This window comes from Oikopleura dioica, chromosome PAR, assembly GCF_907165135.1.
Source record: "Oikopleura dioica chromosome PAR, OKI2018_I68_1.0, whole genome shotgun sequence".
NCBI lineage: Eukaryota > Metazoa > Chordata > Appendicularia > Copelata > Oikopleuridae > Oikopleura > Oikopleura dioica.
In genome coordinates this window covers 4,659,267-4,672,628 of record NC_137293.1, presented here as the reverse complement: position 1 = coordinate 4,672,628, position 13,362 = coordinate 4,659,267, and the positions used below count along the sequence as shown (strand labels likewise).

The window sequence follows — 13,362 nt, the reverse complement described above, 5'->3', positions numbered from 1 at the left end:
CATTCTAAAAACACTGTTGTTTGAATCCAAGATAAAAAGCCGCCTGCGGCTTTTCTGTCGAATAATTTTTTTTTTCGTGCTTCACGTTTTTATCCTCGATTTCAGGACTTTTCCTTCATTCTAGTGCTTCTTTGTTTCTTGCCCCGGTATAAGTTCTTTGTTTTTATACCGTTTCTTTGCTTGAAAAAACAGTAGTTGAAGATCGAAAGAGGCAGTGGGAAGATGGTGACCCTAAGAGATGAACTTTTAAATCTGAATCTTTTATTGCGGCCCTGAAGAATAATCAGCTATTCAACCACAAAGCCCTTCAAATTCGCAAGATCCTTTATTAACAAGCCTCCGGATTCTGTGCATTTTCGCTGCCCGGGCGAAAGGATTGAGTTTATTCAATTTTTCTTTGCTATTGTTATTGTCCACTGACTTTGGAGGTCACTCGGTTCGAGTTTTAACTTGAAACGAGTTATTGTCTGCTGTGGGTTTCTAAGAAATCATAAAATGGACAATGCCTTAGACATTGTTGATATATTCTTGTCTCTGCATCCTGTGTGGAAAACCTGATTCAGGGTTTAAAATATTTGGAATGAAAAGCCCCGTAGCGGCTCTTGACCAAACGAAGCGTTGCGGCTTTGTTTCTAAAAAAGCCGCTACGGGGCGTTTCATTCGAAATATTTTATGCCCTGACTCAGGCTTTCCACACAGGTTGCAGAGCCAAAAATATATCAACAATGTCTAAGGCATTCCATTTTTGAGATATTCATCTCTTCCATAGATTGTCAACTTCAGATTACCCTGAATTAATGGTCCGAGATTGTCGATAAAACTTGGAAAATTTGGTTCAAGATTGTCGATTTCGTCATTTTTTCTCTGTTTCGCAAAATAACGATTTGACTACAGTATTGACAGAAAATGACGAAATTACTGTTTAAAATGTCAATTACTGTATTTTTATGATTTCGTAACAATCGCCTGTATCGTATTTAGACAGACGTTTTTGGGTGCAAGTCAAACACTACGTCGCCCGCTCGTAACGGTCAATATTTTTCACTCTTTCAAGCACGACAGAATGATTTTGATCTATCGCCACTCTTAAACTCTAAAATTGAAATTTGTCAAAGACAAACTTTTCCGAGTATCAGTAACAAGAAAGAGCAAGTCAAATTTGGTCATTTTTGCTTCAAAAAGTTCGAAATTAAAAGGCTTAGAAAAAGGCCAAATTTCGAATGATCTTGATTTTGACTGATTCGCAGAAAAAGTGGCCTTAAAATGAGATAATGAGCGGCAATTCATCATCATAATTCTGCCACGAAATCTTGAGCGAGCGAAAAATAATGCCCGTTACGATCGTCAAAAAAAAGTTACATCAGCAGAAATTTGAGTTCATTTTTCGAATTTTTTTTCACTGCTGAAAATGAAATAAACTTATTTTTGTCATCAAATTTTTGTCAGCTTTGCCAGTTCTGTCGACAATTTCAGTTTCGCGTATTTTTGTATCAAAAATAATAAATTGGCAAAAAACGGAGATGACAAAACTTTCACCTCTGTTTTTACGAAGAAATTATTTTTGAGACAAAACTGGGTAGAATTGAAATTGTCAACAGCATATCTGACAAAGCTGACTAAAATTTGATGAAAAATAAATTTTAAGTTTATTTCATTTTTCAACTTTTCAAAAGAGTTCGAAAAATGAACTTTTCTTTCCTATTTATATTTGATCAAAAACTGGCAATTTTGACAGCTCCGCTTCTGCCTTCTTCGGCCATGCACAGTTTCGTCAGTTTGTCAAAAATAATAACAGTGTTCTCCGAGTTCAGCGACGAACGCACCGGCAGCGACCTGGCTTTAATTTAACTGTCAGTAATTTCTACCTTGGTCTCTCGGGGCCTCTCCGCATCGCGCCATATCTTTTTAGTATTGTAGGTATTTTTTCTTTTTTTCGCAAAAAAAAACACTTTCAATTTTGAATTTTTCAATGAAAAAAATACTTTTCTTGCACTTCGAAATGGCGTGATGGTTTTGTTTTGATAATGAATTGAACTTGTTTTATTCTGTCTAAAGAGAGGAAACAGAGAAAAAGAGAGTTTTTCAGACTTTATTATTTTTCTGAAACTTCTTCGCAGAGACAGAAATAACTCGATAAGAGATCAATTAATTTGCAGATAATTATTTGCTAATTTTGATTATTCGTCTTTTCGTCTATCTGGCTCTAAGACAAGATATTCTTTCGAAACAATTTCATCCAAAAAAGTTGACATTTTTGAGCTATAATTTTTGAAATAAAAAAGATTTGCAATGCAGAAATCATGAATCGGGATCTTTCCTTCGAATTAACTTAAAAATTAGCCAAGTGATACCCTTATTTAGCGCTTCACGGCGTAAGCTTTTTGTTGAAATAAAATAAGGGTATCACTAAGCTAATTTTTTGAAAAAAATTCGAAGGAAAGATCCTGCTTCATGATTTCTACTTTGAAAATCGTAACATTATTTTTCGTCCCAAAATTCATGTTTTGACCATTCTTATTGCCCATAAAATTTTTCCCAAGTTGACAAAACCCACTCTCGTTCTTGAAGACAGTCGTTAGTATCGGCTCGATTTTGCCTGCTGTCTGAGGGACGAGAATACGTCTTTCCCAAGGCGTTTTTCTGAATGCTTGACTGCACAACTCAACGATTTGAACCTCGAATTCGTCTTCGATTCATTTTAATATCGAAACTCAAGAGTTGCTGCGAAATGTCAACAAAAAGCCAAAGCGGACAGATTTTTCAAGAGATTTTTTACGAGGGTCAATTACGATTTTCGATTTTTGGGATGATAATAAGCGATTTATTGTCAGTTTACTACAATCAATTTTAAGTTGGTGTTTTCAATAAAATAAGTGCACAGGAGGGGCATCTTCGAAAACATGTTTTTGAACTGGCAGCTACATCTACTAGTCCGGGCGGATCGAGCAACCCACAAGCTTTTCTTCTTTATTTTTAGCTCAAAAGAGATAAGCAACGTACTAAATCTTACCAAAATTACATGTTTTTGTCGATAGTTGTGAACTTCTGAGTTTTCTACTGAAATTATTAAAGGAATGATACCCTTATTTAATCTTTACGAACTTAGAAAGAAGAAAGCTAGAAAATGATGAGAGCCGCGCCAAGCGCGGCTTCTTTTGTTTTCCGACTCGAAGCCGCAAGCTTCGCAAGTTCGTAAAGATTATTTAAGGGTGTCACTCCTATCACGACTTTGGTAGAAAATTCAGACGAAAAATTATAAAGTCTATTTTTGATTTCACTGGCAGCACCTGTCAACATCAGCACGATCTGGCTACCAGTGAGGTGGAACAGACTTTGTGTGTGTGTGCCTTGCTGCGCGGCGTTGCGCAATAGGCTGACCTCGCTCGGGGCGCGTGAACTTGAGCTTGTTTTCATCTTTTTCTTTCAATTTGCGTTTTTTGCCACTCGCGCTTGGGCTCAGAGCTGACTGTGTCGCGGCCTCGAGGGAGCGCTCGGGCGCATCCTGCTGAGAGCCGCGGCACCCACCCAGGGGACCGATGACCTGTCTCAGAACAATTTATTATTTCATTCTTTGAATAAGACCGGCATTTTTATTTCATCCCAGTTTTATGTGATTTTTTGATGAAAGAGAGTGAAGACTTTAATAACCAGCATATATTTAGAGAATAGAAGTTTTCTTTTTTTCTAGAAAAATTCATTTTCGCAATTTTCTTTTAAGAGGAGCAGGAAAAGACCGGGTTTTTGATAGGAGGGAAGCATGAGCCAGTGAGATTTCAGTGTTTCTTGTTTTATCCAATAAGAGGCTTTTATTCTTGATTCTAGTGAATCAGAACCTAGCATTAATTTTTCAGCAAGCACACATTTTTTGACCAATCAGAAACTAGGTTTAGCTGTTTTATCCGATCGCAATCTATAATTGTTGTTTTTATGTCGATTTTCTTCCGCTTTTCTTTCATTCCTGTCTTTAGACAAGCATTGTTAAACGATAATCTACAGAATTGTTATTTCTGACCAGGTATTGTCCCCTGCGCTCCTATCTTCTGTCCATAATTAAGCCGCTCTTTTACCTATTTGTCTGGTCAATTATCCCCTGATGCTCCGGCCGGCAGCGGATAATAAGAGACACAAAACCCATTAGTACAAAGTTAATAACTCAACCTTTCTCATTTTCAGAATTCGTTCGAGCTGTTCCCCACTCGTGTCGCGACTGTAAATGGTAGACTCGTAACAGTAAATCCAAACAGTTGCCTCTCCCTCCCCAGCTGCTAAATGCCGGACGCGTGCGACGAATTGCGATGGAACTCGGACTCACGTGACTCTCACTGCTCGGGAATCGAAGTGTTGAGGGATGCTAGGGCTTTACTCCAGGTAAGAAAGAAATAATGAAATTTAGGGCGTAGCTTTCAATAGCCGATAGATAAGAACATATTTGAAAGCCGAGAAACCGCTTGCGGGTTGGAGAAAAGAGGAGTTTTAGCTGCGAGAGGCGCGGCTTTTCACTTCTTTATGCTCGAAGCCGCAAGAGCCTTCTCGGCCTTCTGATATGTTCTAACTTATCGGCTTCCTATTGACGGCTACCCCTTACTATTCCTGTATCCTGAATTATTGATTTTTAAATCGTCTTTTAGAGAAAGAATCGTTGGATGAAAAATTCGAGCAAATTTTCTTCGAGATTCAGCAGCTATTCGACTCGCCAAAGCGGAAAAGCGGACTTGACGATCTGGACCAACTAGTGAATGTTGCCTTGGACGAAGACGTGAGCGTTTCCCACCGCTTCTTTTTCTTTATCGGTTTTTCGTTTAGCCTGATATTCTGAAGAAATGGACTCCCACAGTGCTGCGTTTATCTTCTCTGTGTCCGATCGTAGAGGTCAAGGAGAGGATGAATCAAGTTCTCAACCGTTTACAGGTAAGCAAGAAAACCCCACTTCAATTTCGAATTAAACTTCTTCCATCCAGACAGGCGAATTTCCAAGCCCCCGAAACGCAAGACCTATCCCGACGAAAGACGAAAAGAAGCGCCGTCGTCTTTCCGGGCAATGCAGCCTCGTACCTCACAGACTTTCGAAGGGGCCATCCTTATTTGTCACCGCCTTGCCTGAAAGTAAGTTTCCTAAAATCGCCGATTCAGCAGTTTCTTTTTTGAAAACAGGTCTGATCGACTACCGGGTAGGGCCGATTAAGAGCCTCGCGGTGATCAACTGACTGTAGCTTCTCAAAAACAGGATTATTTACTGTAATTCCCCGGCGCTCGCTTTGTTTCGTTTCAATTATTAATTCTATCGTTGATCCCTGAACAATCGCTGCTTTGTCGACGGATTATCCGATCAGACTTGAATATTTTCTGGGTTAAGGATCTACATGTGTACGAATTCGAGCTTATTGTATGAGCTGACACCCTTATTTTTCGATTTCTGATATTCGAGAAGCCACCCGTGGCTTCGTAATATCAAAACCTAGCGGCGCTTTTGTTCATATTTTGTATTTAGTCCCAATTTTCGACGAAGAATCGGAGCGACTCCTCCAGCAAGCAGAACAAGATGAAATAGACCGAGAGCGACTCGATGTCGACAAACGAAGATCGCTGGCTCTCCTAGATCACTGGGACTTGTTTCATCGTTTTGACCACTTGTGTATGGTCTTTTCCAAGTTTCGTCGCTTCAACTTTTGTATTTCTAGCGCTGGTGACGTCGATTCACACGAGCTACTTCGAACTGTGGGATCAGTTCATGCGAGAATTGATCATGACCCCCACTGATTCGGCGCTGACGAAGATTGAGAGGGTTTATATCGCCATTATGGCGGTTTCTGCCCGAAATGTAAGGATTTCTAGAGCTGTAGAAAGTGAATCATCTTCGCTAGTGCGAGTATCTTTACCACATGCTCCGAGAAGAGTTCCTCCACGAGATCCAATCCTGCCAGCCAACGACCAACTACCATCGCTGGCTGGAAGAGGGCCTCACCGCTGTGCCAGAGCAGTATCAGAAGCTGGCGGAACTAAACGAGTTACTGGCGAATAAGCCGTGGAACGTCAAGGCCGAACATATCAATGATTTGACCACTGGATTGACCAAGGTAAAGCTGCGAATTTGAGTTCAAAAGTCATCGTTTTTTTCAGTTTTGGCGCGATTCAGACCTGCTGACAGCGATCATAATCATGTCTTGGTTTCATTGCCTTTCTGGCTTCTGCGCCGGCGTTGGAATCCAGCCAGAGCTCGACTCCGAAGAAGGACACGGCGTAAGTTCTTTATTGATTTTCTCTGATCACCTTCGCGTCAATAATTGATCAAAGAAAGGGGCAAAGTCTAAACGGAAGCATTCTAGTTCCGGCAGCCATCAACAGCGCAGCAGAACGAAGGCGACAGCGACTCGAGCAACTCCGTCGACAAGGTCGAACACTTGATCAAAAATATGAAGGCATTCAACAGGATTCGCACCGAATCGCAGAGCAAGCCCGATTTTGATCCTGACCATGACCGAGAACTTTGTAAGTCTCTTCTTTTTCAAATCACACGGATCCAAACTCGCATACATGCTGTTTTCTTACCTTTTCTTCTAGCCGAAAACTCATGGAAGCACCTGAAGAACATGGGTTTATCCGACACAGTCTTTTCCGACGACGAAGACGACGAAGAACTGCACGATACTCCGCTCAAGCGCTTTCTGACAGCGAACAACAACAACAAAAATCTCTCAGCGTCGCGATACAACCACCCAAAAGACGTCGAACAGGCTTGCCTCCGACTCCATGTTCGTTATAATTTTCCAACGAGTTGCTTGATCGTTCTTTAGGAGTACTGTTGGCGATCGACGGCCAATCGAGCTTGCATGGGAAGCGCGTTTGAAGCAATGTGCAGCGAGCTCCGAGTGAGCCAGAATTTGATCCAGCTGATCGACGAGAAATTCCAAAACATCAGAAACTTGACGTATCGCACCGTTGGCCCAAGACAAGAAGTAGACACGGAGATCTTCAGATCCGGCATTTGGGACTACACGCAATGCCTTTTGAGTATTATGTGAGTAAATAAAGAAAAAGTTGGGTTCACAAAAGTTCAAGGCAATTAATTTTCATCACTTGTCTTGATGTCGCGAGGAAGCGGCTTTTCCGTGACTCCTCCATGTTTTCAAAACAGATGCTCATCGATTTATTATGTATTTCAGGTCTGACGACTGCCCCTATCATCATTTGGAAAAACTTATCGACGATGAGATGCGAGATTATCTGAAGAATTTGGTCTTTCGGCCGAAGAGAGTCACCAAGGCGCAATATGACAACTTCTTGAGTGGACTTACTCATGACGAAAAGGTAAGAAAGTCCCTTCGAGACTCAGTACTGACCTCGTCTTCAGGTACACGTGAATCTTATCAGCCTCGAAGCCCGCTTCCAAGCCGAGCTCATGTTCTCGATCCGAGCCTTTTCCGAAGCTTCCCGCCAACGCCGCTAAGTTCCAAAAAACAAAGCCAGCAAAAGATTCGTAACATTTCGACTTCAGAATCTTATCTCCCGTCCTGCTTCCTGACAGTTCAACATGGTGGCGCTCTTTTCCCCCCGCTCATTGGCTCCTCTAGAAATACCCACAAGCCAATCAGCGGCGTGGAAGGAGCGATATTAACCATACGGGTTACATGTGGGAAATTCAAGATTCAAGATTGTTTGCTCGGGACCCTAAAAACAGTTATTCTTATCTAGATTTTATCAATTCAAACATTTTTATTATTCTCGGCTTATAAAACAAATCGCTATTTATCCTACCGGTAAAGTACTGTCAAACGACAATTGTACTGTACGCTTCGCCCCAGCTGGTCAGCTTCAAAATTTGACCCTCTCCGCATTGAAAAAGATGTCCATACGTACAGTATGAGTCGCTATCGTAAATTTATTTATTCTCAAAAATTTTAATTTCAAAATTACAAATTTTATTATTTTCATTTTTTCTCTTCTTTTTTTTCTGAATTCATAAAACAAAATTTCTCACCATGTTACCTCTAAAAATTTTATCAAAACAAAAATATTTAAGTTTTCGAATTTGAAAGAGCAATCTTTCAATTTGATAAAAATCATTCATTTTTCGTTTCAAAAGAAAGCCCCTTGATTCTCCAAACTCGTGATAGACTATTACGAAGCGGATTTTTACCTTGAAAGGCGTTTTTCTTTCAATTTCTTCCCATTTAAATTTTAAGTTTTCAATTTCAATTCTAGATAAAGTTTACTTTCTGTTTATTTTTATTTTCCAACTTAAAAAAATACATTTCTTCATGTGTCCCTCTTTTCTTAATCTCCTGCTGAACTCTTATCAATTCTAAAAAGTAAAAAACAAAAACTCTTATTTATAAAGACAAATTATTCAACTTTTGTTCAATTTTCTATTTTCATCAACTCTATTTTCAATCTTCTCTCTGTATCATGTTTTCAAAATCGTATCTCTTATCAAAAAAAAAAAAAAGAAAAAAAAACGCTTTCGATCATGTTTATCGAGTTCAAAAAAGTAAATAAAGTTTATCGGAAAAATCAGTCAAAAGTTACTTGATTTTGAAGCAGCGGTCAGATTTTATTTGGGCAAAATTCAGAGTTAAAATATTTTCAGTCTTTTTTTAAAAGTTAAAATCAAAGAGTGTCTCCCATGCGTAATTCTTGCTTGGGACTACAAGGAAAATGAAGCAAAGCAAGAGGCTGAAAAGGGTTGATAGGAATAGGACGAAGGAAATCTTCTTGCAGCATTCCAGATCCGTCAGAAAATAGTAGCTAGAAAAATATTTAGTGGGCGCTAGCGGTAGCTAAGCTCACATGAGGACAATCCAAAGAATCGGGCCACAGAAAAGCAGAACTTCTCCAATTGATTCTGCCAGTAGAAAATTATTTTCAAAGATTCTCGCCCAAGATTCTTTCATTTTATCTGACGAGAGAAGGAAAAAGATCGAGAAAGTATAGCCGCATCGGAGAAAATGCGAGAAAAGAGCTCTCAGCGTCTCTAGAATCGAGTAAGGATAGACAAATAGGGGTTGAGCTAACCTGATCCAGATTCGAGGAAGATTTTTTTTTGAAAATTTGGGACGTAGAAAAGCAGCTCGACGAAAATTTGACGAAGAAAAGTTCTTTCAAGGGTTGAGAAAGTTGAAAGAATTGATTTTTGATTCAAAGATTTTAAGCCCCAGCCTGATGTCTTGACGATTTTGTTTGAAAAGAAAAACTGGAATAAAATTGGCAAAGATGAGCCCGAAAATCTTCAGCGTCAAGAAAAGGTATTCATAAAAGGAAGCATTGGTGCTTTTGAAAATATCCATCGAACAGGAGCGAACAAACCAAAGAGACAGAAATATTTGACAGGAGCAGGAAAAAATCATCATCCACCTAAAATCATGCTCTTGAAAAAGTTCTGGTCTCATCATTTTACCTGATGGAAAAGTCGAGTTTCTTCTTGAAAGAACTTTCAAACCAAACAACAAAATATTGGCACAAACAGACAAAAATGAGCATCGATGTTCCGAAAAGGCCGTAGCATGATAAGAAAAAGAGCCCCTTGTCGATTATCGCTGATTTTCCATCGACCGTGAGGGAGGCATTGCTCAAAGGATTGGACGATAGTTGCAGGAAAATCGCATATCCGATCAAAAGCTAAAACCTTTTCAAACTCAATTTTCACAAAAATTTTACCTGAAAAGGATTTCTTGTGGCGGATTCGATCAAAACGATTTCGTTCGCAATTCTTCTCAAATTGATGAGCTTCAGCTTTATCTCCTTCGCCAGCTCTTTTGATATCGACTGAATTTGCTTCATCAACAAGTTCGACTGAGAATTGACATTTGACTGGACAAAGAGCGCGTTCCAAGGAAGAACCAAGTTCAGGAAGTAAATTCGCCACTTTGAGTTCCAGTTTCGGACGAGTTTTCGGGTTGTTATCGATGTTTTGGAATGCCTTAATTTTGAAAAAGGGTCGTCTTCGATGGCTTACTTGATGTAGGGGAGAAAGCTGGAAACATTAAGGGTATCCGTGATGATCGGTAAGAGTAAAAGATGAAGAAGACCAAGGGATGAGAACAGAAGAACAGATGGGTTGAAGTATTTTGAGTTGATGGAGACAATTTCTTTGAAGAGATTGAGAATAAGTCCAAGCCAAATCGTCAAAACTGTTGATGCACTAAAAGCATTCAAACAGGTCTATTCAAAGATACTCAAAAACGCTCCACAGTTGAGGAGCTGTCTTAAAAAAAACCTGTTTCACTTATTTTGCAACACAAAATATGTATGCGTGAAAATTTCTCTAGACAGCTCCTTTTTGCGCTCTTGCTCTTAGTTCCCGAGACCATAATGGAATAAATTTATTTTATAGGTTGTATTTGCGATTTTTCGAAGAATTGATAATTAACAATAAACGCAATAAGAAGCTAGATCGATAGTAAATGAAATTAACCTGAAACTTACTTGATAAATACTAGCAAAATCTCCCACCAATAAGAAACCGGTCTTGATTCAAACCAGCCGAGTCTTTCAAAGATCTTTATATCCTCCAAATCTTCATCTTTATCCTTCCCCTTCTTCATCAACTTCTGATTTTCTTCATCAAAAACACCATCATCCTCACTCGAGCTCATTTCCGTCGAAGTCATCGATGGCAGTTTTGACATGTCTGGACTCGGCTTCGGCGGCGAATTCACATTCAACGGATCTTTACTCGGACAAACGGACAATTTCGGACCGCCGGGTTTTGGGCTATCGGAGGATTTTTTCCTGTCGATGGTGCTGGATTTTGGATGAATTTCGAGATCAAGCTCTTTTGCCAGCGAAATTGGTCGAGAACCTGCTTTGGAAGATCGACGAGATCGCACTTTTTCTTCACCGGTCGCTCTTCTGCTGTCGTGGTTGAACTTGATTCATCTGATTCGGAAGATGAAGAGTATCTCAAATGCCTGGGCAAGTTAATGTCCAACTTCCTCCTCGTATTTGGGCTAATAACGGGGCTCCTGCCCATCATCACATCCATTACGTCAGACATGCTGGACACCACCGAATTTAGCTGATTATCTGACATCTCCGGCGAGTCTCTTTTCTTCACCGAATTCGAGCGGGGAGTAATTTTCGGCTTCGGTCCTGGATCCGGTCTCACCGCGCTGCAACCAGCGGTGGTATTTGAACGAGCAAGAGCAGGGCGTTTTGAAGATCGGGCGGAAATTAATTCCGACATGACGCTCGAAAACTGCGCCTAAAATGGAAATTAAAGGGGGTAGAATGGGCTTTTAGGCAATTTCCAAATAGATATTCCTCCAGAAATTAAGATTATGAGACCCTTATTTAATCAAACAAGAGATAATCTTAGAAACTAAGGGTATCACAATGTAAAACTTCTCAATTACTTCATTGTTTAACATTTTGATACCCTTATTTTTCTAAGAGTTTTTCTCTTGTTTTATAAAACAAGGGACTCATCATGTTATTTTCTCAAGAGGGACTTCATTTTTACGAATTTTTTCATCAAAAACTCCTTAAAATAAGGACCCTCCTTAGTCCGTTCAACTCGGGAATTCTCAAATTAAAACTGAGAGCCTCTATTCTTGTCCAAAAATAACCTGATGCTCAACAGTCGCAGAACTATCCGTAAAATTCCCTCCATCGGCGGTCGACATTTTCTTCTCTGGCCTCTTCTTTCTGTCCAATTCTTCCGATTTTCTCTCTGCCACAGTATTTTCTCAAGTATTACTCTCAGCGTAGAACTTCACTCAGAACTTCAGAAGAGGGTTCACGTAGCTAATTGGATATTTTGAGAAGCTCTGCGCCCCGGGCCACCTCAACTCAACATTTTTTTCCTCGATAAAAAAGACTACAATAATTATTCAATGAAGAGAATAAAATCTGTGTGATGAGGAAGAGCGGGAAGGAAAAAGATTCGAAGAGAAAGACAAAGGCTCCCTCTCATAGCATTGGACTGGAATTATTCAATAGCTTTTGTTTCTTGTTTCCCCTTCAGAAAATAATCGAAGCCTTGTTTTAACAAAAAAATAAAATGATCGAAGATGGTTCTTTTTTTATTCATATTTTATTTCATATTTCGCGATGGTGATGAAGACCTAAATAAAAGGCTGACTGATTCATTTTACAGAAGTAGGATTTTCAAAATTCAGATACAACAGGCTGGTATTCAAGGTTTTCCAGATCCAATCAAGACTAGTTCAGCATTTGTAATTTTTCTCGCATTTTTCATTCTCTTCTCCTTTTCTTTTTTCCTTCTTGTCCTCCATCAGAGAGTCGATAATGTTCATGATCAGTTCCATCGCCATGAATGCCTAAATTTTGAGTGATAAATGATGAAAACTAGATCTCTGCACCAGAGACTCCCCGTAACCATGTAAGTGGTCTAATAGCTTTTGTTTATTCTTCAAATTACGGGAAAACTTATTTCACTTATTCGTAAATTTTAATCAATATTATGGTCTTTGAAAGATTATTCATAATGAGCGAAATTCAGAACAAATCAAGTTTAGTTTTAAACTTGTATTAAAAATAGTATTATTAATAATAATTTGACAAAGCTCACTCTGTAACTTACTGTTACGACGATCAAAATGGACTTGAGCATCATTGCATACGGATTGACCGTCTCCGTAACCGTGACTGTATATCTGTACATCACCGCCATCTCTCTTTCTCTCTTTAATTATTTTCTGCTCGATCGCACAAGCTTCTTTTTTCCAAGTTTTCAAACTGTTCAAGTCCAGGTTCGTTTCGGTCTGTTGCGCCTTGAAAAAAAAACGTTAAATTTTCCGGATCGCTGCTTTTTTTTCTTCGATTTTCGTCGAACCAGGTTTTATGGGGAAGGGTAAAGGGCGCTCGAGGGCGGAAAATAGGGTTGAGCAAATTCTTTAATTTAAAAAAAAACGTCAATTGGCAAATATTTACGCGATTTCTAAAGTGGATCGGTTCGAGTTTCGAAAATCGATATTGTTTACGGACTTAGTGTGGGCTGCCTCCCGCTGTGGCCGCATAAAAAGGGATGAAAGGGACAGTTTTATGGTGGGAAGGGCTTTGGGAATAATCAGATATGCATCAACATTGCTATTTTTTGAATTTGTAACCTACTTATCTATTGAAAGATTTCTCTAAATTTATTGTTGAAATGAAATCAAGGAAGATTCATTTGAATTAGAAAATATTTCCGTGCTGATTTTTCGGTTTTTCAATTATTGATTCTTCGAACAGCTGGAAAATATGGAAAGAGAGATCGATCTAAAATTTTCTTTTCTTGGATCGGCGCACCCAAATTCAAGTGACCTATTCACCCTTTGAAAACAAGAATTGGATGCTTATTCCTGACATTTCCTTGTTTTCGACCTTCCAAAAAAGGGGAAAATAAAATCGATAAAATTAAGCATT

General features: G+C 39.3%; 1 protein-coding gene and 2 long non-coding RNA genes across 3 annotated transcripts; 1 reads left to right on the top strand and 2 right to left on the bottom strand.

The window, feature by feature from the left end:
- Window positions 1-4,360: 4,360 nt before the first annotated feature.
- On the top strand, window positions 4,361-8,465 carry LOC145702416 (sestrin-1-like). The gene is made up of 13 exons (XM_081779639.1): window positions 4,361-4,368; window positions 4,629-4,756; window positions 4,804-4,908; window positions 4,959-5,103; window positions 5,489-5,632; window positions 5,679-5,818; window positions 5,862-6,074; window positions 6,118-6,237; window positions 6,324-6,486; window positions 6,559-6,749; window positions 6,792-7,015; window positions 7,161-7,305; window positions 7,349-8,465. The coding sequence occupies exons 3-13, from the start codon at window positions 4,882-4,884 to the stop codon at window positions 7,442-7,444; spliced, it is 1,608 nt and encodes a 535-aa protein (XP_081635765.1). The 5' UTR covers window positions 4,361-4,368; window positions 4,629-4,756; window positions 4,804-4,881; the 3' UTR covers window positions 7,445-8,465.
- An 80-nt stretch (window positions 8,466-8,545) lies between these two features.
- LOC145702423 (uncharacterized) lies at window positions 8,546-9,099 on the bottom strand. The gene is made up of 3 exons (XR_014134315.1): window positions 9,010-9,099; window positions 8,785-8,968; window positions 8,546-8,742 (listed from the first exon to the last, which is right to left on the bottom strand). It is a non-coding gene; the product is annotated as an uncharacterized LOC145702423 (long non-coding RNA).
- Window positions 9,100-12,026: 2,927 nt separating this feature from the next.
- On the bottom strand, window positions 12,027-12,783 carry LOC145704329 (uncharacterized). The gene is made up of 2 exons (XR_014134446.1): window positions 12,539-12,783; window positions 12,027-12,275 (listed from the first exon to the last, which is right to left on the bottom strand). It is a non-coding gene; the product is annotated as an uncharacterized LOC145704329 (long non-coding RNA).
- Window positions 12,784-13,362: the final 579 nt, after the last annotated feature.

Coding starts and splice junctions, on each gene's coding strand:
- LOC145702416 (XM_081779639.1), top strand. CDS start 4,882: ATGAATCAAGTTCTCAACCGTTTACAG. Junction 5,633..5,678: donor TCATCGTTTTGACCACTTGT/GTATGGTCTTTT, acceptor TTGTATTTCTAG/CGCTGGTGACGTCGATTCAC. Junction 6,750..6,791: donor AGGCTTGCCTCCGACTCCAT/GTTCGTTATAAT, acceptor ATCGTTCTTTAG/GAGTACTGTTGGCGATCGAC.